Source organism: Megalopta genalis, chromosome 2 (genome assembly GCF_051020955.1).
Source record: "Megalopta genalis isolate 19385.01 chromosome 2, iyMegGena1_principal, whole genome shotgun sequence".
Classification (NCBI taxonomy): Eukaryota; Metazoa; Arthropoda; class Insecta; order Hymenoptera; family Halictidae; genus Megalopta; species Megalopta genalis.
This window is the reverse complement of record NC_135014.1, coordinates 37,094,115-37,121,106: the sequence shown is the minus strand read 5'-3', so window position 1 is coordinate 37,121,106 and position 26,992 is coordinate 37,094,115. Positions and strand designations below refer to the sequence as shown.

The following is a 26,992-nucleotide window of genomic DNA, read 5'->3' as shown; positions in this document are numbered from 1 at the left end:
ATATCCGTTGACAACGCGTGGATCGAATTGCAGTTACTCATTTCTGACGTACGATTCGCAATTCGATAATTGCAATGCGTATACGGTTGTTTGATATTTGTCAGACCGTTTCCAAAAATGTTCACATGCACTTACCTCTCGCGCCCTCGTTTCTACAGCACGGCCCATTTGTACGAGCGTTAAGGGTTAATTGGCTGAACGGTCAAAAATCAATACCACCGAACCCTAAACTCCCGCGAAGAGAAGAGCCTCGTCCTTCGCAATTAATTAAACACGGCACTGCGAATGATCGAAACGGTACAAAGCGTGTCAAATTGGCATATCTGGCTGATGACGATTGAACAAACAGAGTGCTCTAAAGACAGACGAAACTATAAACGGTTGATGGATCGTTCGGTCTTCTGTAAAATAAGGCAGACGTCCCGAGGTCAAAGGTCATCCGATAGCTTAATCAAACACCGATACACTTCGAAACGCATGATTCGAGCACACAAGGGATCGAAAATCGCTACCGGGTAGCATTGGGATCTACACAAGCACTCTGTCGCCGGATCGGATCGGATCGGATCGGATCGGATCGAATACGGTTCGTCCCGATCCGGCCCGGCTCGGCTCGGCCCGACCCGACTCGACTCGGCTCGAACCGATAAAACCTGTTCCCGGCTCGACACGAATTTCGAGTGGCGCGATATTTCCAGCGCTCGTGAGAGCGCATCTGGGAAACATATCGTCGGAGCTCTTCTGCACGGTCGGGCCGGCCGGGTGTCCCGTTCCCTCGATACGGGAATAAAAATCGCAATTCCGCGGGAACGGTGCCGATGCGATGCGATGGAAGGAAATCGGCAACGATTCGCCTGGCCCTCTCCCATTTCGCCCATTTCGCCCATCTCTCCCATTTCGCCCACTTCGACCCGAACTAACGCGATACACACACAACTTGTTCTACACCTACCCCCGGACCCGGGCTCCCGCGCTCGCGTATACAACTTCCGCAATGAAATTCCCGGCTAATTTCAGGAAGAATCCCCGGCTCGGTCCGTTGTCCTCGAAATTTATTGCGATAAGCTCGAGCACCGGGATCACGCGAGTATCTTGCCCGACCCTCGACGCCCGGAATCGTTAATTTCGCCAGCGATCGAGCCGTCAAACAGCGAATAATAGCCCGCGGATCTTTACTCGTTTTCACCGATATATCTGCACGCGCGGTCGAAGCGCAATCGATTATCCCAACTAATCGTGGGAACCATTTCGGTGTGACCGGGGCAGTAAGAACATCGTTGAACATTTATTCGTATAATGAAAATTCATGCGGTAGAAAGTTGTATACTAAATTGATTTATCGGCACAATGAGAGTTATGCCCGTTAAATTATAATAATTAGACCGCGGAGTTTATGGATTTATGACGAAAATGAATAGACCAAACGGAAAACAGCAAAAGCATTTATACGATATGAATATATTATTGTATTACTGTCCGCTCGTTAAAATGATTAAGAACAGAAATAAATGTGTATGTAGTTTCTACATTTTGCTATTAACGATGGCAATTCTTATTTTGCATACAAACTCGCAGTCTAATAATAATACTTTTATTAACCCATTAACTGCCACGATTTTATACATATCGGTAAATATTGTTTATAGCAGACGGTGTGTATTTTGTGTTTCGTTTCTCTTTAACAGGTGAACAAATTTGGAAATCATCTGTAAGTTGAACACAACAAAATTATCATATTTGAAGCATGATATTTTTGGTTTGGATTTTATATTATAATTAAATACCATACATAAATATCTAATTTAGAGGTTTACAGTAACTATGTGTTACTTATTCAGTCTTTTGTTTTTCATACAATTAAAACAAATATTTTTTTATTCATGCAACCTGCCACAATCCCTATTTGTGACTTTTTAGAAAATATAAGATATTTTCACAACAAAACATAATTTGAATACAATTATATTGTTACACACATTTTTGTGCATATACATAACTTTTCCCGTCAAAAATTCAAAAAAAAGAAAATTTGGCAGCTAATGGCTTAAGTAAATAGATCTCTCCAAATCTTTTTTAGGGTAAATTGTCCCGGTCCCCCGCCCCCTACTTTTCAATACAGCGCCGAATGAAATCCTTGCTGATCAGTGTATATCGGTAACGTTGCATATGGATCGCCTTGGATTGGGCTATTTACATGTGGAACGTGTTTACACAGCAGCTACTAATTCAGGTACCAGAGGTTGCGACCAACGAGGTACTACTGCAATTGCATCGAGCTACTTTACATAAATTATGTTGACGTTAAGGAAGTACATCCTGCAGACGACGAGAGATGATACTTAGTTTTAATTCGCGCTTTAGATCTACAAATTGTTTCACTTCCAGAGACACATCTTAAAGGAAATACACGTGGAGTAAAAATCATCTCTCGTAAGTTTCAACGCGAAGTGATCAAATGGTGGAAACATCGTACGAAACACGCTTTCTTAGGGTATTATAGTGTTAAATAAAAACTATGTTCATCCTCGCGAGGCGGTATCTAGGTCAATTTTGGCCCGAATTGTTAAAATGGTTCGTTCAATCGCTAAATGTTTGGACAATTAAATCGAAGAAACTGCTGTCACATTAGGAACAACAAAAAGGCTAAATAAGTAAACTGCGGATTTTATGCATTTACGTTGCCCAGTCCGCAGAATAATACCGGAACAGAATTTCTATCAATCAACGGCAAATTGGATCCAACGGAGAATGAGAAGTCGAGGCACTGCTCAGAGTGTAAGAAGCATAGTGAAGCCGGTCGTCAGCGCGGCCGAAAAAGCAACAGATTTTTATGGCGGTGCTAAAAATCGGGACGTTAAAAGGCGAAAAAAGTTTTCGACCTCGGTTTCTTGAACGTTCTAACGATCGCTCGTAAACATTAGCACCGTGAACCGGGCAAAAGAACTTCTATACGTATATACACCGAGACTCATCCTCGCCGAGTTTCCTCCCTTTTCGCCGTTTTCGCTCCTCTCTTTCACCGTCACTCTTTCATTAACGCTCGTTAACGTGTCGTGCACGCAGCTTTAACTAGACCATCGATTTGCGAGCGGCGCGGCGCGGCGCGGCGGGCGGCAACCGGCGCGGTTTCGAGACAGCCTCCAGCCTCTGCCTAGAGATTTCCGAACGGAATAACGAATTTCGTTTCGCAGCGAACGGCGGACCTTTTCGAGGGCCCTTCATCCCTCGACTATCCCCGACTATCCCCGACACTTGGTGTCGGGGCTCGCGATAACATACAATGGAGAGCCACTCCGCTGAAAAACTTTTCTGATTCTGCCGACTCCTTTTTTTCCCCCCCAAGCGAACTCAAAAATATATCCCGAACAGCTTCCACCGCGGCGCTTGTTGCACGCGGTGAAATTATTTCGCTGCTATTGTCGACCCGCCATTCGCCATTATCCTGCGAATTATTCCTGTTCCCCGCGGCCCCCGATCTTCTCGTCGCTTTTGCGCTTTGTTTACCTCTCGCGGACTTTTTTGACGGACTCTTGTCAATTAGCAATTTCAAGGGCCCCCGGACAATGACATCGGTTGAAATATTATTTTATCTTGCAATTATTCGAAATATTATTGCCTTTTGTAATTATCCGAAATACATATTATTTTACTTTCGAATAAAAATGGCCAAGCGCTGATCATCTCCTCGCTTTCGCGATTCTTTACTTTTCGCGGGCTTTTTCGATGGACTCGGTCAATTTAGCAAACTCGAGGACCTCGGACAATGACAATTTGTTGGACAGTGCGTTGGTAAACCGTAATGGTACTACTTCGTTGAATTTGCAACTAGGAAGCGGGGAGAACGCAAAATAATCTCTGCAGTCCAAGTTGTGCTATTCCTGCAAGAAATTATTAACGACGAATGTAATCGTTCGGTTAGACAGAGTCAATTTAATTTTGTCCGACTTTTATGGGCACTAATGCGGCAGTCCGTTAAAACAGTAGTAAGCTTCCATAAAAGTACAGTTTTAATTTATTAACCCCTTAGCGTTTTGCGCTCTTCGCGTCTACATCGGCCAGACCTCTTTGTCTCCAACAATCTCCTTAATGGAAACATCCGATTTTAAATTCCTGTATGTCTACACGTTCACCCGAACTCCTGGATACGGATCACCGAAGGATCAAGTTTTGTTCCCTTTCAAAAGAAACGGATAACATTCGCATTTGGTAGATTACACGTGAAATCCTCGCCCCGGCTCGTTATTATACGCGAAAAGGGTTAATCCTCAAAGATCCACAACGTGGTAACAAAGAACAAAGAGACTTACCGGGAGCGGTTGCGTCGATAGCCGATGAACTTGTCTTCGAAAGTGGAGCACCAAGAAGCATTACAGCCTTTTTGTCACGAGAATGTTAACGTTGAAGCGATGAGAACAGCCCTCAAAAGTTTCAGGTGGTAGGTCCGCGTTCTCGAATAGCTGGGAAATGATTAATCGAGGTGAAACGAAATACTGAAGACAATGTTCCGCGGAGGGGGTTGAGAATTAGCGAGCGCCGCGATAACGTCTATAGCGTCGCCGAGGACGGCGAGGAAAAGTGTTACGTTTCACGCGCTTTGTCCTTCGCCCGCTAGTGCCAAATGCTCGCGGATAAATTAATTGCGCGGCAAGCTAGTTGCGATTTAAGGTCGGCAAATATCTTTTGCCAAGACAAATAATCTTAATCCTAAACCGTAGGCCAACTAAGCTCGGTTTATCTTGACCCGAATTACTTGCGTGTTAGTCTTTGCCGAATTAGCAAGGCGGAGGGTCGGTTTAGAAAGCTTTGTGCAAAGAGACGAAGTAAGCCAGTTGTGTCTGAGAGTACATGCTTTTTAATTATGTATAAACGTTTGTAATAAAATTAGCACGTCTGTCTTCATTTCATCCGTTTACTGTACTAATTACGCTATCGTTTCTTTTGGGAAAAAAAGTTACCGAGAAGAAATGCAACTTAAACAATTTAAATATAAATCTGGCTTCCCGCCGACCACTAAACATTTAGTCGCCCCACTTTATTGCAATTTCATCGTTGGACAACTGTATAAAATAAAAACCCATTGCATTCAATACTATCAGAATTCAACTAACGGTTTCAAGTTTCGCTCGAAACCATCCAAGGTCTAAAATACCTAAATTCGCTCCTTCAGCGATAAGGTTTTAACAATTAGAAAAAATAGCTGCGACCAATAAAGTAAATCTAATTTTTCTACACTTCTTAATTCTCTTTTTCTTCTTTCATTTTTCGTTGTGTTCTCTTCTGCGGCGATCGCTTATTGAAGATTCAATGAAGCTATAGAAAATTCTAGCAATCGATTTTGCTCGATGATGTCCAAAAAAGATCGGTGTTTCGTTCCACCGTGGGAAATCGACCGGACAAGAAGGTAAATCGCGGCGCGAAGGAATCCGGTGGTTGGAAACTGCGATGTCACCGGGTTGGAAAGTGTTTGCGAGGGATTTCTGGCAGCCGTGGAAAGCTTCCGAGCCTGGCGTTAAACGCGGTGCATCTGTGAAACAAGCCAGCAACAGCTTAATTCTCGCGTGCCCGGGCCATTCGGAGGGCCGAGTGAATTTACGGCTCATCGAAAATCCTCGCGGGCAACCCTCATTACAGGTTTCCCGGTTTAACGACACGGCCCGGTTATAATGGCGGCGGACTCGTTTATCGGCCGAATATACGTTAGAGCAGAGGTACCGGCCACCGACGGAATTAACGTCGTCGAGGGGCGGCTAACGTTCCGGCAATAAGCGGATCCCGCGTCATTTTCAACCACTGTCGATCGCCTGAGAAATCGTCGCGGCGGCCGATTATGAAATAATAACGCGGGACCATTTCAATTCCGGGGGCCGAAGTAATAACCGTGATTAATCAAGCGGTCGGGCCCGCGCCGCTGTGAAATTAATATCCAGTAATTAACAAACGAATGGGATAGCCACTGAACCCCACCGCGCGCCGGCCGTTCGAGTGACACCGAAATCTGCTCGACCGTGTACAAACGCTGAAACCCGATTTATGCGACTCTCTCCTTTCGCGAACGGCTGGCCGTTGCACGCCCGGACGAATCCTGCCTCCTCCTCTAATTCCAGCTGGGTCTGCGGGGACCCATAAAATTGCCAGCCGTTATCTTTACGTTCGCGGGTGCTCCGAGCGAAATTAAAATTTTCTTCCGTTGGCCGCGGGGAACTGCTGTTAAATGGTAATTCGATTTTCATGAATTGGAAATAATGTGACGTTGGCGGGCATCCCGGCATTTTCTTCTAATATCTAATTAATGCATTAAATTCTAGTTAGCGGAATGCGGAACGTATTCCAAATTTTACGGACGAAGATAAAAAATGATACGCGGAGAATTTTCATTTCGCATGAAGATTCGCGGTCTGTTTATAAACGACGAATGCGAGGGTGAAATCAGATTCGGAACCGTACCGCGAGTTTCAAGTTTTACGAATAATTTTTTAATTTTAATAACTTGAGAGACACAAATTAACCGATTGCGCCACTAAAAATTGTCATATCACGTCTAAAAATAATTTTAGTATTAACAAAATCGTTTATATGTTTTTAAAAATTGTTAAAAGAGTAACCGTTGCACGAGTCACAAAATTCGATTTCATATCTATCGAATGCGTTAGATCGTATAAAAAGGAAATAGGTCAGAACAACTATTTTGGATTTCGAGTTGAAACGGCTCCGACTGCAAAGGATCGATAACATCGATGCTTGAACAGTAGAAGCTAGAACGCATCCTTGAGGAGATTTCGCGGAAGCGCGAGCCGTAGCGAGGATGAAACGAGGAGGCAAATAACTCATTTATTTCCCCGAGTCTTAAGAAACTTAGTTCGGAATGATTACGCTAAGTAGCTGCAAATAATTGCACTCGTTAGCGGAAGTTAAGAGCTAAGAGGTTCGGTGATAGGCGTTAACCCTCATCCGGTGAGACGGGGTAGTCTCGAGGCTGCCGGGAACTTTTTAAACGAATGGTAATGCGACTACGTTCGGGCGCAAACAACGTTTTCAGCCGCGTTGCTTGTCTCGTTTCGCGGGACGAACGAAAAATTACGCGTCAAAATAAAAAAGAAAAAAAAAATTGCTCGCAGAAAGAAACGCGTACGTACGGATTTTGTTACCGAAACCGTTGCGATCGTTAGCGGGCGAAACGCGTTTTCAAAAGCCGCCGAAAGAATGACAAATTCGGGCGCGTTCGATCGGATCGCCGTTTTGTCGGATATTTAATTCGCTCGGAAACTCTTCGGTCATTTGCCGGATAAAATCGTGTATTAAAGGAATCTTCATGAATTTTTCATTCCGGGCGATCCAGCTACGAGGAATCGAGTTCGCCGTGCAACGCCTTTAGTAAAATAACTTCTCAGCGAGACGGTTCGCAACATATTTATAACTTGGACGCTCTTTAATATTCTCCAACCGAAAAATTACTACGGTTAGCCCGAGATACGTGCTTTCGAACGGAATACGGTAATTTCTCCCGGAAATGTTCGGAGGTCGGAATTGAAACCGGCAGATCCGAGCATACTAAGTCGCGATTCTTCGAGCCTCGCGGCTCGTTTTTCTAGAAACTCGAGAGAAAAAAATCCCGAAAGATGACGCGTTGTCAGACTGTTAAGTGCAACGAATCGGTAAACGCGAACAAAACGGTTGCAGAATATTCGATTCGACGGACGCGGCGCTTCGAATAAGCAATTTCGTCCACTCTTTACCGAACTAGCATTTTCTACGGTCGAGTCATAAATAACTTCCGTTTTCTTATCATACATTTATCTTGTTTTTCCTTTATTTATTTCGAACCCATATCTATTTAGCGAAAGCAAAAGCTCTCATACCGGATAAATACGAGCACATTTTACCTAGCTGCATCGGACTCGACCTAATAGTTCGACCTCGAACGGAAAAACCGTCGGGGTATTAGAGGTCCGAAACGGTCGGTTCTCAAATCGGAGCTTAATTACGGTCACATTATCGGCTTAAACCGGGAAACTAAGTTGAACTAATAAATCATGGATCCGTAAATAGACTTGGGAACGGGGACATAAAAGTTTTCCGCAGCGCGTAATCCGCCGGTCGGTTTACGTTCGGAAATCGGCGGCGCTTCGCGGATCGGCTCCGGTTTGACGAGCCGGAAGCGATCCAATTTCGCGTCGGAATAAAACCTTTCCGGGCGGGTTGATCGGATTTTAATAGAACCGGCATATTGTTGATAATTAAACGGCATATTCGAAAAGGCGGCCGACCGGGCGACCGGACCGTAGCGAGCCGTCGGTGTGTCCCGGTGTAAAACTCCGATTGTTCCGTAATGCGCTTTCTTTCCGCGAGGATATTCCGCGCGAACAATGCCGGTACCGTTGGAAAATTAAGAGGAACGAGGTCCGCTGGTCGGAAAAGAGATCCGAAACAGGTGGAAACCGGGTAGAAAAAAAAAAAGCGCGCCGCACCGGCCCGCTATTTGATCGAGGGCCGTTCATATTCGCGGCGATCGCCCGTTGCGCCCATTCAATATTTAAATGTTAAATATCCCGGGGAAGAGCGAGGGCGAGAGCGAGTGCATGGAGCCGATTAAAGACGGCCTTTTACGGGGTATCAATTACCGTGAACCGGGATCGCGGTGGAAATGCGCTATCGATTGGCCGATCGCGAGCCAACAACGAGAGACCGGCACACAACGATACGCAATTATCAAAAATATCGCTAACAACCGTGAAACGGAGCGAACCGGGCTGCTGCCGGCCGGAATACCATTTCTGTGCCACGGGGAAAAGTTTCGCCACCCCTGTCGCCCAGTTTCGATACAGAATTCAACGACACGACGGGACGGCCGCCGAGCCGAGCCGACGACAACTCGCCTGCGCGCGACACAAAAGGATTCATTTATCGTTACGTTGCTTCGCGCGACACGCCCTCTCGTTATACGACCCGCGATCCATTCTTTCCGAAGAACGGAATGCGAAGACGCGGTTTGCGGAAGGTCTCATCCTTCGCCGCGGCCCTCTAATGGCTCGCGCGACCAGCGATCGCGCGGAAACCCCCGTACGGGCTCGCGCCTGCTTCCGTTATTTACGAACCTGGCTCGGCTCCGACTGGACGCCGCGTTTCCTGCAGAATACCATTACGGAACCGAATCGTTTGAGCATTAATTCGCAAACGGATTATAGATTAGATGATTATGGATACGGGCATGGACGAATACGAGAGAAGAGATAAACCATGCTCCCACGGTATCGAGGTGCCATTCTCGAACAGCATTTGTGAAACAAATTCTATTCTATTTCTATCCTGATCGTATTCCTTTGTCGGCCATATTCGCTCAGCATATTACACGTTGATATATACTAAACGTAAATTCTTTTATTTAAACAATCATGGGACAGGTGGATAACACTCTGAGGACGAACATCGATCAAATTGCAAGAGAACAATATAATCATTGCGGACTGCGGACCATTGTGCAAAATAAAAATTGTTTCGTTAATTGTAAGACACAAACGTCGGATGGAAATGTCTTTTTTCTTTTAATAATTATAATTCATTTAAGATAAAATGCTTCTGATGGTTTCTTATGACCTCCCTCTTTCTGTTTCTTTTTCTGTAAGAAGATATTTTTTACCCCTATACATGAATGAATGAATGGATAAATAAATAAATAAATTTAATAATTATGATCATGAAATGTCATTGGACAATCCGAGGTACATATTCGGAAAAACGATGTTGAATACTGCCGATTTGCTCGCACAGGCACTGTTCACGCTTGCTGAAGGCGGCCTATAACAAGGTATAAAGTAGGATTCTCCTGGGATCCACCGATGGCGAGGCACGCGCCGCTCGTTCTTGTATTTAAACGCATAATTAAACGACGTTGCATCATGCGTAAATTGCAATAATCCTTGTGCATTCGCCGCGTCCCCATTCACGGGGGCGGACGCGAGGGAATAATTGCTTTCGCTTGATTGTGTAACGCGCGAGCGGACCGCTCACGCCGCACGCGTTTCAGCTTCGAATAGAAAGGGGGCTCCACGGCGATCTTTCTTTCACCGCCGGAAGTCGCGCTTTTCTTCGCGGGCGAGGCGTTCTTCGTTTCGACTACCCCGGAAAACTCCAGATAAACCCGCGGAAAATCCCCGGAAAACCTTCGGAAAATTCCTCGGTACCCCCGGAAAAATCCCGGAAGTGGGAGGGGGTGTCCGCGATTCGAACCGTAATGCTTGTCGTACCCCTCTCTCTCTCTCTTCTGCGACGTATTATTACGTCCTTTGACGATCCACGGCGCGCCGCCCTCTTGCCGAGAGAAAGTTCTGTGACGTGTGCTGGATGTTTCGCCATATGGAAATCCGAATGACGGATCGAGTCGATGGAAGACAGGAGTCTTCTTCCAGCAAAAGGCGCAAGACGTTTTTATTAAAATCTGATTCTGACGGATTCGATTTTCGTAGCTCCCTCGCGGGCCAAAGGGACGCATCATCGATACTTTTGTCTCGCGTTCTCTTAGCGATACAATTACTCCTCCTCCTTCTCCACCCTTTTGCTCTTAACCCGGCACGGAGGGAAGTCGCAGAAAATAACCTGCGCGATGTGTGTACGATAATGTTCAGATGTCGCGGAGTCGTCCGCCGTTATGCATGTTAAAACGCATTCTTTTAAAACCGAGTTCACGGTCTACAACTGATCATAGTATACTAACATCCACTTTATCCTGTACACGATGCGTCATTTTTCCTGTTCCGTTACATTTCTTTTCTTCTCTCGGAAACTTTCTTGTCTATCATTCTGTGTTGTATATTATATTTTTTGTCCATACAGTGCGTAAATAGAGAAATAAATGTTGCTTCTTGGTCTCTGCATATTTTAAAACTCTGCTGGCTCGAGGTCGAGACTTTATAGAGTGATTCCGACTGTTTCGCGGCAACCGGGGCTGCACGATATTCTTTTCGCAGATTTTCGAACCCATTTCTCTGTGAACAACGTTTATTATCTAGTTCGAGTAGCTGACAATTTAAACTGCCAGCTAGAAGTGGAATTCTGGTGTACTTGGACTGTACAGGGGGTTAGGTGAAGGGGTATGTACGTTGAACTTGCGGAGAAACAGGATCTGCGGCAATAATTTAGTCGTCTAAGGAAAGGAGATCAGAAACGAGGAAACTTTTGTATTCGCTATCAAGCATTGTTCCGGGCTGGCATGACTCCTGAATGAATTCAGTAATTGCATAGACCGAACGCGAACCTGATACACGTGCTTGCACAGTCATTGACAAAAGAATCGGAAATTTTAGGTCACGTTGCTCGGCAATGGCAAGGACTCGGGAGATTTCGTGCAAACACATGTGGCTCCACTTCTCGATACCTATTCGGGTGTTTCTAAAACAAGGGACGAGGGGACGAAAGACTGGAAGAACATAGGAAAAATCGCCTCGATGCTTCGTCAACGGTATCGATTTATCCTTCGATGATATAATTAGAGCCAGATCTATTAGCTATTAACGATCATAGCAATTTAGAATTCCCGGTGAAATTTTCGAAATTGCAGTAATAGCTACCTGTTTTTATCGACAGAACCGGAGGCACAACGCGACTGGGTTAATGAACGTGTATTCGACTAATGAGCAAAACAAACTCGCGGGATTCGAGTCCCGCGCGTCGCAGGCAACACAGTTCCAAGTTTGTTTCGGTTTATCCGTATCGATGGAATATCGACGAGACCGCATCGTCTAACGCTCCCATTGCCGTGTCCGACTATACTTGAAAATGAATCGATGGCACGTGATTGGTTTATCGAGTTTCGTTTGGCTGCAATCCACCCGCGACTCGGCCAGACACCGCGCGCAAGGTGTCCGGCCGGAGGCGACGGTCGTGATTCGACGAAAAACGACCGAAAAGAATGCACTCGTTGTCCGCAATACGCCGGGATCAAAATGCCGCGAGTCCGTTGGAGGTAATATTTACAGGAAATTCATGAACATATTCCGCGGAACGAAACCGAAAATCGGGCACGGCAAAGAGGGAAGAACGGGAAAATTCTGCGCGGTTCTCGTTTTTCAACAGCGAAATAGCGAGGCAGAGAGATGGCGGATAAAAGTTAACGAATCCCTCCTGCGCCCGCGAATGCGTGCTGGGACTATAATATTTAATACGCGAAAAGGGGCGCGCCGTTCGGACTGAATTCAAAGCGATGGAAATTTTAATTACGCGCGCGAATATTCGGCCCGCGTGCCCCAGGGAAAGAGAAAGAGAAAGAGAAAGAGAGAGGAACGCATCGTTCGCGATTTTCGCAACGAGTATTATTTTAATTAAACGCTTTCCCCACATTCTTTCCGAGTCTTCGCGCGCGCCGAAAGCTGCCGACCCGATTTCGAAGTGTCGATTATTTAAGGCAGGCGCGGCCAACAATCGTTCCGCTGCCCTGGGAACGCCCCCGATTGCCCCCTAGGGCAGTGCTGCTGACCGAGTCACCAGAAGGACCCTCGCCGAGGTCAGCAACCACAGAATTTTCCAGCAGAACCTACCACACGTTTTCTTAAAGCCTTACGTATCAAATGAATCATGTCCGCAAACTATTTATGACCTATCGACGAGAGAAAATCTAAACAGAGAAAAGTGGAACACCTGAAACCCGTACTACCAGACGACAAAACGTGAACAATCGTCTCAACCGGGGAATGCTATGTTGGAAAACCCTGCACGGGTTGATAAATGACCGAAGTGGGCGTGGCTTCGGTGCCCCGAATTCCAACGGAGTCAGGCCAGTGCCCCAGAGGGCAATCTGCATATGGCCCTCGCTCCACATCCCCTAAAAATCCGGCTTAAAAGAGGCTGCAATTACCGCTCGTTCTGGATTCTCTTCTCTTTTCATTAAAAAGAAAAAAAAAAGTATCGGTTTCCAGCCCCCTGTGACGCGAGTCCGCAAGAAAAAGCTACCTTCGCGAGCCTTCAAGATGTATCGCTTTCAAGATGGCCGACGACCATTTTTATCGCGACAGTATTTGTGTCTGTCAACGAAGTAACCGTGTGTTTACATAACAAACGGCTCCGTTTTCCCGTAGCACAACCGTTGTCTCGTCTCGGTCGTACGCGCACGGAAAAACTGTCGTCGAAGAACGATTTATCAACGTGCTCGAAAGAAGATTAGCTCTCCCGAGACGATAAGGACGCCCGTTTGTCCCACGACTCAAGGAAATGTAATTCGACTCGCTCTTAATACGATCTTCCTTGCTGTTCACACAAAAATCCCGTCGGGACCCGCCATTTTCCTCACCCCTTGCTGACGCATCCCAAAGGGTTACACCAGGGGCGCTACTCGCAGGAATACGCCGCAGAAAATGCCACACTGTTCACGTTCCCCCCTAGCAACGGCTGTTTCCGAACGTACCAGTCTCGATCGTCGCAACGTGAAAGTCTCTACGACTGTACGCGTAGAAAAATTTATGCATTTTACCGTGCAGAATGATGCGAAAATTGTAAATATTTAAACGCGCTGTGTCAGGATTCACGACAAAAAATGACTGTTCCGTCGCAAATAAATGTTCTCGCAACCAATACTATCAATTGCGTTCGCTTATGCATTTAATTGTAACATTCTGTATAAATATAATCGTGATAATAGCAAAAGCATGGCCGGTGATTTTTCGAAACCGTAATTCCAAGATGGCGGACGCGACACGTCAAGAGCTAATGCGTCGACTTGATTCTTTAAAAATTATTCGTATCGCGACTTTCGAGTTATGAAATTAAAATAAGGCTAGCTTTTTCACGCGAAATCCTTGGCCATAGGTGACACAAGTTTTTTTCCAGGTATTAATAGCGGACGGTATCGAATAGCGTTGTTTAAATCATCCGATCGCCATGACTCACTGGATTAGAATCGATATTGGAACGCGTCGGGCGTCTAACGCTGCGAACACAATGCCCGGTGCAGGATTATGCTTTCGCTGTCAAGCTTTCTCAGAAGAACCATTAATATTTCCCTCGGAGCTGCAGAACGAGGGAAAACTTAACGGTACAGGTAATCGGTAATTGGAACCCGGTGTCCTTGGGCCGAAAATATCCGACGAAAATTCTCTAGCAGCATTTCTCTGCACGCGTGTTTTTTGCGGAGCGGATTTGCAAGAGGAAAATCGCTAAGATAAACAAGCTTCGTCGAGGAAAAATGTTCGACGACGATTACGAAACGCGTCGTAGGTGCTTGCACATGTTTGGACGAGCGACGCGCGATCGATTTTTTTTTTTCGAGAACTAAGTCGCAATTCCTTTTACGTCGGGACGCGTTCGTTCAACAGTAAACCTGCCGTACCGGTCAAAATAACCGGTTTTTCACATGATTTATCTGGAAATTATCGAGGTTGTAATTCCTTAATTGGAGCATAAATAAATTCAGTCTTGTCGTTCTAAAGAAGCAACACAGGTTAGTTACATTCTGCGTTGAAAAACGTCACCGAAGGCCATAGGCCCTTCCGACAATCGGATGATACATACTTGCGTCGGCTGTCCGAGGATTTCTTAAGTCGTGGAAATCTAATTATCGAGGCGCATTATTTCACACATTCCGCGGCTGTCCTCTGTCAAAGCACCGTGTCACAAACGTAAATATCGAACACGATAAAGTGGTCCGAAAAGTCGAGTTTTCGGGAAACAGCCACGTAGAAGCGACAATGCAAATAGTTTTCCGGCGCGCTGAACGTGTCGCGAGATCGATGGCGATCGATTATCGAAATCGCGTGGAAAATCTGTAACGATTTCGGCGAGTCACTTACCCATCTTCTTAGCGTGGCGTCCCGGGGAGATCGTTGGAAAACGCCACATGATCCGGATCGACGAGCGTTCACGTGCCTCGATTTAGGCGAATTCCTTTCACCGGAGTCCCAAGAGAACAATTTCACAGTGTTTCGTTCGCGGAGCAGTTCGAGCGACGGGTTTTCGAGCACAGTGTGGTGGTGGTGGTCATGTTGCACCGTTCGCGGAACCGGGGAACAAACATCGCACGAGCCCACAACATAGGAGAGAGCGAAGGGACGACCTACCCGTCAGAGCATCGTGTATCCTTGCCCGGAACGAGGAGCAGGTTCCACACTACGTCATCGTTATACCATTCCCCGAGAAAACTGCTCTTCCAGAGTTCCTGCCCGAGCGGCGTTTTTACCGTTCCCACATGACTAACAGGTTGACCGTGAACACCGACCGAAACTTTCGTCGATACACTATGTATTTATGCGAGCACACTGCGAACAAGACCTCCGGCTCGGTACGCGTCTAATAACGGAACAGCTAATTGCGCCGAGGAAAAGAGTAACGCGGCCCCGAAACAATGGAAAACGTGTCCGAGGACTTGTTGCGGGAACGCGTCCCTGCTTCTCCCGGGGGGATTCGAAGAAATCCTTCGCCTCGCCTGCACGCCGTTCCCTTGTCCCGAAGATTCTGCTCCGACAAACCGTGTGCCGGTTCCTTTCCAAACCGTTGGAACAACTGCCGGACAGATGCGCTTGCAACGCGACTCGCTTTCCAACCAATTCCCGCGCGAATTCTTCCCGAGGGGATCTTTTTTTTCACGCGTCTCGGTCGTTTCCCGCGAACCGGGCCAGGTATCGGTGGAATTTCGGGAAATCGTGGCGAGTCGACCGATTATCGTAAGAACGGATCGGCAGAAGATCGTAGACGGGAAGATCGCGACGCGTCGAACACGATGCTGCTTCCGCGACGTCTCGCGCTAGACTGCGGCCCGCTCGCCGAGTTCCAAGACCGATTTAAAGCTCCGCCATAGGCTAGAGAGCGTATCTCGAGGCAGCGGTGATTTTCCTGCAGATTTTTGCCGTGATTGGATCCCAAATCGAACACCTGTTATCCGTCATAATGCGATAGACAAATAGCAACGGTTCGTCATAATGTAAGGCGACGCTTATCTGATATTTACCTGTTACTTAAACGATCGCAACGGTCCTAGATCCAGCCACAAACTGGCAAGCTATATATGTATCTATAATAGTAAGAAATTTCTTAATTAAGTTGGGCGAAAGTTGCCCCATCCAATTTGAATCGATACTCGATTATTTCTCTCGAAGGCACGTGTCCTAATGAATGTTTAATGGAGTGAAATTGATTTTATCGGGATTTTAGAGGGTAGATAAAATTGAGATATACAACTAATGCCTTCAGTAATATATTGTTCGTAAGTATTTCTCTGTGATAAAACTGTAATTCTTTTGATTCTTTGAAAAAAGAGAACACGATGGCGGGAAATAATTTTGGCCGCCCTTTTTCCTGAAACACCTCTGCGTGGCGGTTAAATTTTAGAATCAAAAATCTCAAACCCCGGGATTGGTCGAAAGGGGTCTCGGGTATCGCGTAAGGGAGATGAATGGCGGAATCGATAAATTCTAGTTTCGTTCAGCCGAATCTGACGTACCAGCACAGGAAACGTTTTAAGATCCGTTAAATCTCCGAAACTATCTCTCGGCCTCTAAGTGCTCCTATCTCAGAAACCGAGATTATATCCTGCGGCGAACAGTAATCGATGAGTAAGTGCAATTATTTCGAACGATATCTTCTTTATTTTATATCTTGCAAGATCGAATGGCCTTCGAGTAGAACGTTTCCTATCGAATCGACAATAATGCAATGACATAGTTATTTACGAGAAAACGTTGCCAATCACTTTATCTAGAAAATACGATTATTTCGAGACGCTATCTTATTCTTTACAAATCGCTACGATCACGATCAATTACAGTGTATTGACTAGTACCTCTTAATGGCGACCAATTTTTTTTAAAGCAATACCCAGTGTCTTATATAAACGATATCTCGTATCAGTGATGATCACGAATCATGCTACAGTGACGCAATACAATGTAATGCAGTTTTCCAGTCGTCGAGAAAATTATTTACATACATATTGCGAAAGAAAAATTTTTCCAACGTGTTGTGTGTAGCAACGTAAATATTTTTAGAATGCTTATTATTGAAAATATTAATAGAATTGTTTGTACTGTAGGAAAACCTTTGTCGCACATCATATAATTAAAATGCAAAAATTTGTTGGGAACTTGTGAACGAAATTTCGCTACGCACACGTCGAACTAACAATATTTCATATTCAAACATTCCTGTGTCCTAGATGCGGCCGCGCTAACCCCTGCAAATGAAGACAAAAAATTTTTTTGCAACTTTTCCGTGACAGTTTAATTAGTCCCGTGATAATCGCTATTAACTCTGTCTGCTTCTCTATTTTTTTTTTTATCATCGTTCCTGGTGAAAAATGCACGTACGTGTATACCTGTAACGCCCTTTGTGCTCCCGGTTCAAAGGCCCGTCCCCTCGGCTGCCTATTGTTCGTTATCTCTGTCTGCTACGCATAGGGGGCGATCTTATATATTTTCGAGGGGTTCAGAACTATAATGGCGTGAAAACAAAGGACATCGACGTCCGGAACACCTGGAGCCTTTTTTCCCTTTAAAAGACTCTCGCGTGCCGCTTCCGAGTTTACTTGAGATGGTGAGAATTTTCGGCGCGCGTAGGTGTGCGCCACGGTTATATTGGAAATGGACCGAGGAAATGAATAACGGAAATACGGTCCTCCCCTCTCTCTTTCTCTCTCTCTCTCGCGCGCGCGCGGAGAAAATACGAATTCCCGCGAATATTTCTCTTTTCTTCCCGACGCAACGCCGCGTCTGACAACGCTGGACGTCTGCTTTGTCCGACTACGCGGGCACGAAATAACATTCCTTCTGACAGAACTACTTTGCAGTTATTAATTTTTCATTTACGGAGGAGTTTTGTTCCGAACATCCGTGACCAGAACTGCGCAAACCACTCCTCGCATAGACGCTCCCTTCAAAGGACAATCTCATCGCAATAACAGATTATGAGATACACGAAATACCCTTTGAAACGTCTGCGCTACTACTCTGACCAATTTATTTCTCCTAATAAGAAAATGTAACTCGGATGTTCACTCGTACGTAAAGCGGGTTTTTGTAGAACGTGAACTGATTTATCGGAGACTACTTTATGTTCCCTTGGAATCTTATTTTTAAACATTTAAGAATACAAACTATTTCTAAATTCTGTGTAACGTATTTGCAAAATGTTGCTATAACTGGAGCGGAGAAGGTACGGTGTAAACTGGCACTGTAAACTGCAAGATAAACTGAGAGATCATATGAAGGAAAACATTTTATAAATATGTATTTTACAAGTTGTATTTTACATGGGTTTTAATACTAACATGATATACCACTCCGTACATTAGATTCATTTGTCTGGGATTTGCTCTAGACCCTGTAAAATAGAAATAGTTTCATTACATAAACTTCTTTGACGAAAAATAAAGAGTTTCTACAGTTCAATGTCATAGCAAGTATAGTAAACTAAAATAAATATATCATTATTAAATGATAGAAAACATTAAAGTTACTTACTGCCCTTATCCAAGGTTGCCCGTGTAGGTTAGTATCCCTCAAATTCATATTGATATCATAGGTGTTAGTCAGAGATCTGCGCATTGGCTGTAATGAGAAAATAAAATGTAACTACAACTTAAAGCACACGAAAGAACGAGGAAAATTTAATGAAACATCTTTAAAATTATCTGTTACGCAAAATGTTAGAGATATAGGTTAAGTTGCATAGATTACTCACGATTCGGTATTTCCATTGCGTTATATAGTAAGCTGTGTATTGAGGAATTAAAGTTGCGACTGTTATTATAGCTACACTTGGAAGTATCTCCAACCACCACATTTTAAGGAAAGTTTTTTGATGTAAGCAGACCGATTACAGCTCCAAAATGTCCACACAACAGGGTGTACGATGTCGTTTGTGGTAGTGTATCTAGAATCCACTTTCGTAAACATATAGTGCTCTGTATGCCATGTATGCATACAAGTAACCCTGCGCGTGCGTTTATAAATTTCTTTGCAGCTCATCGTCATTTAAATTATTATTTCTGCATAGACTATGTATATGTTGGATAATATAAATTATATAAATATATTATGTATAAATTACTACTTCTACTACTACTATAGATATATGATGCATTAAAATAATAACACGTTGTTTTGAATGTTTATATGCAAGAAACTCAATTTAAACAACTTTTTGTAATGTACTTATTAGCTAGTTGCGAAGTAAACGGTACACTTTTTTAGAAATTTATTATGTATTTGAAATTTCAAATCTTGTTCGAATGACCTCCAGGCGAACCAATTTACCGATTCATAGCGAATGTTTGTGTACCTTTATCGGCAGTCAGTTAAAGATTTTCGAACGGTAGGTATACACAACATGTTATCATAAAGTTCAAAATGATAATTAATACATACATTTCGATTAAATAAAAGCCTGTTTCTCGCGATTCATTCATCCAAATCGTTTCTTAACACGATTGTGTTTACACTAGATTTGAATTATTTGTTTCAAGAAAATGGTACGTGTGTTGCAAGAAATGTTTCAAGTTAATCACTAAAATTAATTATTTTTTTCAGGATATAATACGGAGAAGTTTCAGACCACCGAAAATGTTACTCAGAGTATATTCTCTTTTTATTCTAATGTGTGATCTTATAACACTTTTTGCCAAGATCAATTATGAAATTTTAATTGCAATATATGGAACAATCTGCCCTCCACCACAGAAAAAAGTGTTTAGAGAAGTTGCAGTGGTATATATAGACTCATTTGAATTATTTTAAAAACTATGTATATAATTTGTAAAACATCTCTGTTTACCCTAGGTTGTTGGTGGTGGACATGGAATAGGCAAAGAACTGGCATTTCTTTTAAGTAAATGGGGTGTCAATGTTGCTTGTATAGATACAGTAGATGGTCATATCATCCCGGATGAATACGCATTAGGTGAAATAAGACCATATATTTGCAATATCACTAATAAGGAACGTGTAAGTTTGTTACAGATAACATTGGAATATGAGGTAAATTATTTTGATAACAAAATTAATAATCAATTACAGTTGATCAATACTGTGGCAAGCATTCAAGCAAGATTTGGTGATATTACAATGCTTTTTTATTGTTCTATACCAAGTCCTGCATCCTTGCTTCAAAATAATCCTGACCCTGACGTAACTCACACAATCAACTTAACAATTATTAGCTACTTTTGGGTAAGTATGCATACATTATACACAAATATCAATTTGTAAATCTCAGTTGTGGATACTTTTAGTTACTGGAAAAAATTCTGCCTTCAATGAAATCAAAAAATAAGGGTCACATAGTATTTCTGTCTTCTGTGGCTGGTCTATCAAGTGCTACTACTGAGCACTCGAGCAGAGTCTTACTATCTGCTGCACAGTTTGCTATTCAAGGACTAGCTGAATCACTTCATACTGAATTAAGACATTCTAATTGTGACGTTATAGTTACATTAGTCCATATTTATCCATTTATTATAGATGCAGAATCAGCTAGAGATATTCGTTCTAGGTAAGACTTCTTCTTAACAAAAACTGCGATCCTACAAAAAGAGTCATGTTCTTACTTTTCATATTGTAGAATACCGAGTTTTCTGGGCACAATGCCTGCCGCGGAAGCGGCTCAGAAAATTTTAGATGGAGTCCGTCGAAATTATGTGGAGTTCAGCATACCTGGGTATCTGTTGTATTTGAAACACATCCTCAGGTGAGCATATAATTAATACACTTAAAAATATCGCGCATGCATCTATTATTTCTTACTTTCAGAATACTTCCAAAATCGGCATCGTTCATGTTGCGCGACTTCTTAGATACTGGAGTTGATTTTGGATAATGTTCGATTGTTTCTGCATTATAGGGTAATTTACGTAAGAAGTCTCAAATTTGTATAAGAAAATTTTTATTTTTGTTTTTACATCATTCGATTTTCAAAGTGCCTTTCAGTAACGTAACTTTTAGTAACTTCCGTTTTGTAATTCAGTGTCATATACGCGAATATTTACATGGAATAAAGATGTCGTATGTAAGACACACATGCGAATTAATTACGAGTCAACAGGATAATTCACTAATCGATGCAGTAACAGACACGCACGCAACGTATAAAACTTTATAAGCACATTCATGGCACTATTTTAGTACAAATCAGAATCTAAAAAACAGTCGTCATACTTACTGTTTGAGATTGACATCTGCAAAGAAGTCTAATGTAACTCTAAGTTGATTATTGTTTCCAGTAACTTTTTTTTTTTTTTTTTTTTGTACACAATGTCAATCACATATATTTTGTGCAACAGATAGAAAACGTTATCGCATTTTGTATCATAAGAATGATCTATATCTATGTACACGATATTGCTATGATTCAACGTGACAAAATATTTATTTTTTTATTGTTCAATATAATAGTGCACTTTGGATTACATATCCTATACTGTGTACAAAATATTTACAAATTTGTAACTTCTCAATAATATTTGCATGTCTTCTAACAATATTTTTATATATTTCATGAAAGTATTAATAAATATATTTTTACAAATATAAATTTTTGGTTATAATAATCTTGTTTGATCCCTGTTGAAATGAAAAAAACAAAACATTATGTTTATACAGAAGTAGATTCGTGATACTCAGGAAGCCGAAAAATTAACTTCGATTCAATTAATTTCGATATGTAATGGAGAGTATACTATACCGTGAAATCAACATACGTATGTATGTTCTTACGTTTGATCATGTAAATTCTATTTACAAAACCAATAAAATCAATTTGTTTTTCAATCAAAGAACTGTAGATCCGAGATGTTATGTACATTCTACGTGTGAGTCAAAGAATATGTGAATCTAACGTTTCAGATTTATCACGGTGTAAAAAGAAAAATACTTATGATTTACAGTGTGAATTCGTTAAAGTTGGGACAATCTGTAGATGATGATTCAGATCCCAACACTGGAATAAGTTTATGCTAATCTAAACCAGGTGGTGCTGGTTCTGAAACATCAGTTTCCATTGTTTCTGGTTTTTGTTCGATCGGATAATCACCGGGTGGAGCCTGCAAGAAATTTGAGGAAAGCTGTTTGGATCAGTTCATATATTTATTTAGTTTTTACGATAATATAAAGATCAATTCATTATATACAAGCATTTTTACTCACAATATCAAATTCATCATGCATGTCGCAAGGTGATTTACCCTGAATAACGTCCATTATCGATTGTGGAATGTGCGCTTTCTATAAAACAGTAATTCAGTTTATTTTATACATATATATGTATAATAAATAGAACAACATCCATGGTCAATATAAAATACTGAAAATATCAAAGTTACCTGATTCTCGGCGAAAGCTTCAACGTGTGCTAATAACGGTGCGCGCAAATTACTCGACATTTTCAACGCTTCTGCCAACTGTGTTGGAGGAAGCTGTAAAATGACAGCGAAACTTTGTGGTTGTGTTCGCTCACAGCACTTGACAAAACCTTCCCAAACCTTTGGCTGCTTCCAAACTTGTTTAAGAATTAATCGTTGAAGTATGTTCATAACGAACCCACTTAACCTTGGATACAGTGCTAAACTTTGTATCACCGTGCGCATTAGCAACGTAGGCAGTGGTGTCATCTCCATCAAATGTTGCATGACAACGGCCACTGTTTCTTGCGTATACACTTGCTTCTCTGCGAAGCAAAGCGAAGTAGCTGAAAAATGATATTATTAAACAAAAGTTTAACAAAAGTTAAACAAAACATTAAAAATCGTTGCACCCTTAACAACCAACATTGAGCATTATCACACCTTTTATAATGGTTTTTAATTCTGCTTTACTTGGATCTATATTATGTAGGGCTATTAACAATTCAGCGGGTGTAATAGGAGACGTATGAGGTACACCGCTGTCATTATTATGTGTTCCCAGTAATCTGTTAAACACCTGTGAAAAAGTCACCGAACCGATAATATTCAATCTTGAGTTAAATTTATACATGCAAGGTTAAGTATAGATGAAACAGTTACCTCTTTGACAACAATGGGATTTAATTTTATGAGTTTTGGGAGGGCAGCTATAACTTCTTTCTTTGTTAAACCGTTTAATACCGGTATCAAGAACCGAACATCCGAGACCCTAGTCTGATAAAGTTCTCGCACTCTTGCAACCAACTCTGCGCTCGGTGCAGCTAAATATAAAATAATATATTAAAATATCTAAAGATTGATAGCACACCTCATGATATTATAGAGTTATGTACACTTCTCTGTAAGAATATGGATAATTCTCGTAACCAGTGTCTCGGCTCCTTTCGGACAATTCTCAACTAAAGCCAGTAATTGTGGACTGCCCATTCCTAGAGATCTCACTGGTCCTTCCACTAATCGCAGAACCATGCGCTTTACATCTGCGCTCATCGATGTATAAACTCTTGCCAATCTAACAGAATTCAAAGAATTATTAGTAAAAATTCACAATTACTTTTAATGTATTATTGCAACTCACTCATGGATCAAATCTTGATGTTCGCTTAGCAACGCAAGATACAATCCAAGACATGCTCTTGTTGTCGATTCTGTCCACTGTGTTTCTATTTGTGGTCTACCTCGGTCTTGTCCAAACACTATTTCTGGTGGTGCATGAAGTCGCAAAAAGCCTAAATAAAGGACTGCATACTCTTCTATAAGTTTACTTAACTCAGAACGACTATATAGCTCGCAAACTAATTGTATTGCTGCTTCCCTTATCTATATATAAGTGTAAACAGAAAATTAAAAGTTTGAGATTGTTTTAAACAGCACACCATAGAGATTGCTTACCGTGTTGTTCTCGTGTCCAGTATGACACAATAAGACGTTTAAGAAAACTAATTGCTTCGTAGGTCTCCGAATAACCATTTCCTTCAATAACTGCAATGGTGCCAGCCCTCTGGTCTCCTCGGAAGACACCATTTTTAAAGCCTCCACGGCGTCTTCCGTAATTAGGGGAGCTTCCAGATATAACCTACTCAATCAATTGTTTGCATTTTATAATATCTAGTGACAAATGTTAGGTATTCTATTTGAATTTTTATTGTTACCTATTCAATAATGTATCCCGATCTTTCCCTTGAACTAGATCGATCGCCGACACTAAAGTGCATAACAGAAAATTGTACGCCTGATGCGGCGCTTCTTGAGGCTTCGTGCATAGCGTGGTTCTTCTTTGGAAACCTTGAAGTAACGCATATTCTTCGTACAACCAACCTAAAGCTAAATCCAAACGATTTCTCATGTCGTCGGTGATGTATCGTAATACAGCCTCCTTAATATAGGGATTAAATGTTGCGGCTAAAGTCGTTAATATCTTGGACCTAATATGAAATAATAAATTAATACAAATTAAACTTCAGTTCCATAAAATAATATTTTATCAAATTAATCTACCGTATGGCTGCAACGCCGCCAAATACGGCTGTCTTCTCGGACGAGAGGATTCTATTAACCGCCATTAATAACATTTTCTCTTTCACTTCTTTTGACAATGGCTTCGTAATTTCGGATAACTTCAAAGCTTTTAGACGATTTCTCGCTTTTGCTAACGACTTTTCATGAGCTTCTAAAGAAGCTTTCGCCTCCTTTTCTTTCTCCCTGTCCTTTTCACGCTTTCTTTCACGTTTCGCCTCTGCCACGCTAATTGTGGGATTCTTTATCAGATCCTCCATGACAGCATCTTCGTCCTTAGCTTCTTTCTTTCTCTTTGCTTTAGCTTGCTTAATTTGCACGGCCAACAATTTAGCAATCGTTTGCCGCTGAACGTTGATGTCGGTCGTTGATGTAGGCTGATATTCTCTTTGAAAGATCGTTGTCATTGAATCTGGTACCCAGGCCTGCAATTAAGATATATTTAAGAGAAGAGATTTTAAATTAATGATCGTTGTTAGAGAATCGTTATTTACCATGCTATCCATTACTAAATCTGTAGCAATCTCCACACTTAATCTTTCAGAAATGAAATTCTCCGAAAGTTCCAATAATTCTGGTAATTTCGGAGGAGGTACTGGGGTGGGTACAACTTCTGGTTCATCCGGTATTAAGGGAGCTTCAACTTTAAGGCGTTTCGCAGCAGAAGCAGCAGCCGCTTCCTAAAAATTACATGCATTATTAAACAATAAATTCTCGTCGCTGCTTCTAATTCGTGTTAATAACGAATTTACTTGATGTCGCTTTTTCATGCGTCGGATATCCTCCGGTTTTGGATAAGACTTGATTATTTCTTGTTCTTTCGCTCCCAGTTGTGTCAATTGTTTAGCTATAGTAGACGCGAATTCTATACTAGCGGGGTGTTTCATTAGACCTAATAAAGTTAATTTTAGTTGCTTCTGTACACTAGTTACTTGAGAGTCAGACAATGTTGGAGGTAAATCGTTTTGCAGCCTTTGCAGAGCTGTAAATTGGAATTTATTAGTTACAAAGTCTGTGCAAGCGTTTATTACTTTTAGGCCATACATACCTTGTATTACTCCTGGCATAAATTGGGGCCTTGTTTTAGCAATAAATGCTAGGGAGCCCATGCATGTCATTAAATTAACGCTGCTAACATGAGGTGATCCATGAAATTTAATTAATAAATCCATTACGTCATTAGCCTCTTCTTCTAGCTTTCGTCTACGGGCTATTTTTAAAGTTAATGGAATATCTTCTAAGGAAAAGTCATCTGGCTTCTTAGCTGAGTCTGGATCTGGGTATGTTTGTATTAAAACAACACCTTCGAGAAACTTCACAGCTTGCGTCCTAATACTGAAACATAAAACCAATTAATAATCAAAAGTAATCAAGTGGATCCGGAGAATAATAAAATAATTATTTTACCCATCATTGTCACTATCTATCATATTTATAATTTGTATTTTAAGAGCACTGAGTTGACCCCAAGCTACTTCCATTTCTGGAGTAACTGTAGTGGCAACGGATATCCATTTCAATGCAGATCTTAGTATCCTGCCACTGGCTCTTAAAGCTCTTTTAGCTACAGCTGATGAATCATCAGCAACTAGTCTTAAAAGTATTTGAACTACACGTGGAATTATTTCTGGTTGTTTTACTCTGCAAATTAAATGTAACCAATAAATCTTAAATGATCAAACCAATGATTATAATGCAATATATAATGCAATATTTAACGAAAGTTACCCTGCTTCTTCTATAAAACCTGTGACTGTTTTCCTAACTTCAGTATGTCTATCTAAGGAAAATTGCAGGGCTTCGTCCAAGTATAATGGAAGTAACTGCGGTTCCTTGTTTACTAAGATTTCTTGGACTTTACATATATTTGAGACTTTGACGTCCTCTGCTGGACTCAAAGAAGCCTCGTTTAGCCATTCAACTATCTGAAAAATTTCATGCAAAATAAAATACCTAGTTTCTTTCGATTTCAGTAATAATAGCAACTTATATGCAGCTTATTGAATAAAGAAATATAAAAATTCTTAATGATAAGTGAATTGAACGTATAAATGTTAATCGTTAGAAAGTCATGAATTATATGCAAAACGATCTGTTTGTATTTAAATGAAAGCATCTCTTGGAGGTTATGACACTGACCAAATCACCGGGTCCTTTTTCAGACTCTGATCGTCTATGTATTCGAGGATCCATATTATATCTCTAAATAAACAAATTAAAATGAAACGTGTACAAAAATGATCGAAAAAGAAGCTGTCAGACGAATCGTATGCCGCAACTCCGGGTACGCTATACGATTACTCGTACCGCTAGTTTAAGCCTATTTCAGAGTTAAAGAATATTTCATATAATAAAGCTAAAACTCTGCGTTTTTTACACGAGAATTATTTCGATAATCGTATACAGAATTCTAAGTCAACAAATTATAAAAGTTCTCTCGACATCGGACGAAATAGCTTCAGTTGCCATCTTGGCATTTTTACCACTTACTATAGACGCCACAGATGTACATACACATATGCAATTATAGTTGTGTAGCCGTAGCCAAGCGCTACGATCGTTTTGCATCAAAGAAGCGGGAAATTGAATTCCGTCATCAAGTTCGACTTT

General features: G+C 41.9%; 3 protein-coding genes and 1 long non-coding RNA gene across 11 annotated transcripts in view; 1 reads left to right on the top strand and 3 right to left on the bottom strand.

Moving 5' to 3' along the window:
- The window catches only part of Lapsyn (Leucine-rich repeat activity-regulated protein at synapses), a 94,261-nt gene extending 78,504 nt beyond the window's left edge, over nucleotides 1–15,757 (bottom strand). The window contains exons 1-2 of one of the 2 annotated variants that reach the window (XM_033479079.2): nucleotides 14,772–15,757; nucleotides 4,308–4,457 (exon numbers count right to left, since the gene is read on the bottom strand). In XM_033479079.2, coding sequence (XP_033334970.2) covers nucleotides 4,308–4,368 — 61 coding nt within the window. In that variant the 5' untranslated portion in view covers nucleotides 4,369–4,457; nucleotides 14,772–15,757. The remainder of the gene's footprint in view (nucleotides 1–4,307; nucleotides 4,458–14,771) is intronic. The other variant, XM_076519295.1, reaches the window with a different exon arrangement.
- Nucleotides 15,758–18,018: 2,261 nt separating this feature from the next.
- On the bottom strand, nucleotides 18,019–18,858 carry LOC117225483 (uncharacterized). 3 transcript variants are annotated; one of them, XR_013032802.1, is made up of 4 exons: nucleotides 18,652–18,858; nucleotides 18,432–18,518; nucleotides 18,239–18,291; nucleotides 18,019–18,160 (listed from the first exon to the last, which is right to left on the bottom strand). It is a non-coding gene; the product is annotated as an uncharacterized LOC117225483 (long non-coding RNA). The 3 variants fall into 3 exon arrangements; XR_004491521.2 differs by having other exon boundaries at nucleotides 18,019–18,148; XR_004491520.2 differs by lacking the exon at nucleotides 18,019–18,160 and having other exon boundaries at nucleotides 18,174–18,291; nucleotides 18,652–18,856.
- A 152-nt stretch (nucleotides 18,859–19,010) lies between these two features.
- On the top strand, nucleotides 19,011–21,498 carry LOC117225479 (17-beta-hydroxysteroid dehydrogenase 13). 2 transcript variants are annotated; one of them, XM_033479066.2, is made up of 7 exons: nucleotides 19,011–19,284; nucleotides 19,500–19,676; nucleotides 19,749–19,913; nucleotides 19,986–20,138; nucleotides 20,201–20,460; nucleotides 20,530–20,655; nucleotides 20,718–21,498. In XM_033479066.2, the coding sequence occupies exons 1-7, from the start codon at nucleotides 19,240–19,242 to the stop codon at nucleotides 20,782–20,784; spliced, it is 993 nt and encodes a 330-aa protein (XP_033334957.1). In that variant the 5' UTR covers nucleotides 19,011–19,239; the 3' UTR covers nucleotides 20,785–21,498. The 2 variants fall into 2 exon arrangements, with proteins under 2 accessions (XP_033334957.1, XP_033334958.1); XM_033479067.2 differs by lacking the exon at nucleotides 19,011–19,284 and adding an exon at nucleotides 19,326–19,441.
- Nucleotides 20,834–26,989, bottom strand: Sym (symplekin scaffold protein). 4 transcript variants are annotated; one of them, XM_076519278.1, is made up of 16 exons: nucleotides 26,873–26,989; nucleotides 26,111–26,307; nucleotides 25,790–26,023; nucleotides 25,431–25,717; nucleotides 25,135–25,364; nucleotides 24,877–25,062; nucleotides 24,365–24,807; nucleotides 24,019–24,291; nucleotides 23,759–23,942; nucleotides 23,445–23,686; nucleotides 23,200–23,378; nucleotides 22,967–23,127; nucleotides 22,748–22,883; nucleotides 22,286–22,650; nucleotides 22,110–22,187; nucleotides 20,834–22,027 (listed from the first exon to the last, which is right to left on the bottom strand). In XM_076519278.1, exons 1-16 carry the CDS (start codon nucleotides 26,948–26,950, stop codon nucleotides 21,920–21,922), a joined length of 3,381 nt encoding a protein of 1,126 aa, XP_076375393.1. In that variant the 5' UTR covers nucleotides 26,951–26,989; the 3' UTR covers nucleotides 20,834–21,919. The 4 variants fall into 4 exon arrangements, with proteins under 4 accessions (XP_076375393.1, XP_033334949.2, XP_076375394.1 ...); XM_033479058.2 differs by having other exon boundaries at nucleotides 20,834–22,006; XM_076519279.1 differs by lacking the exon at nucleotides 26,873–26,989 and adding an exon at nucleotides 26,522–26,857.
- Nucleotides 26,990–26,992: the final 3 nt, after the last annotated feature.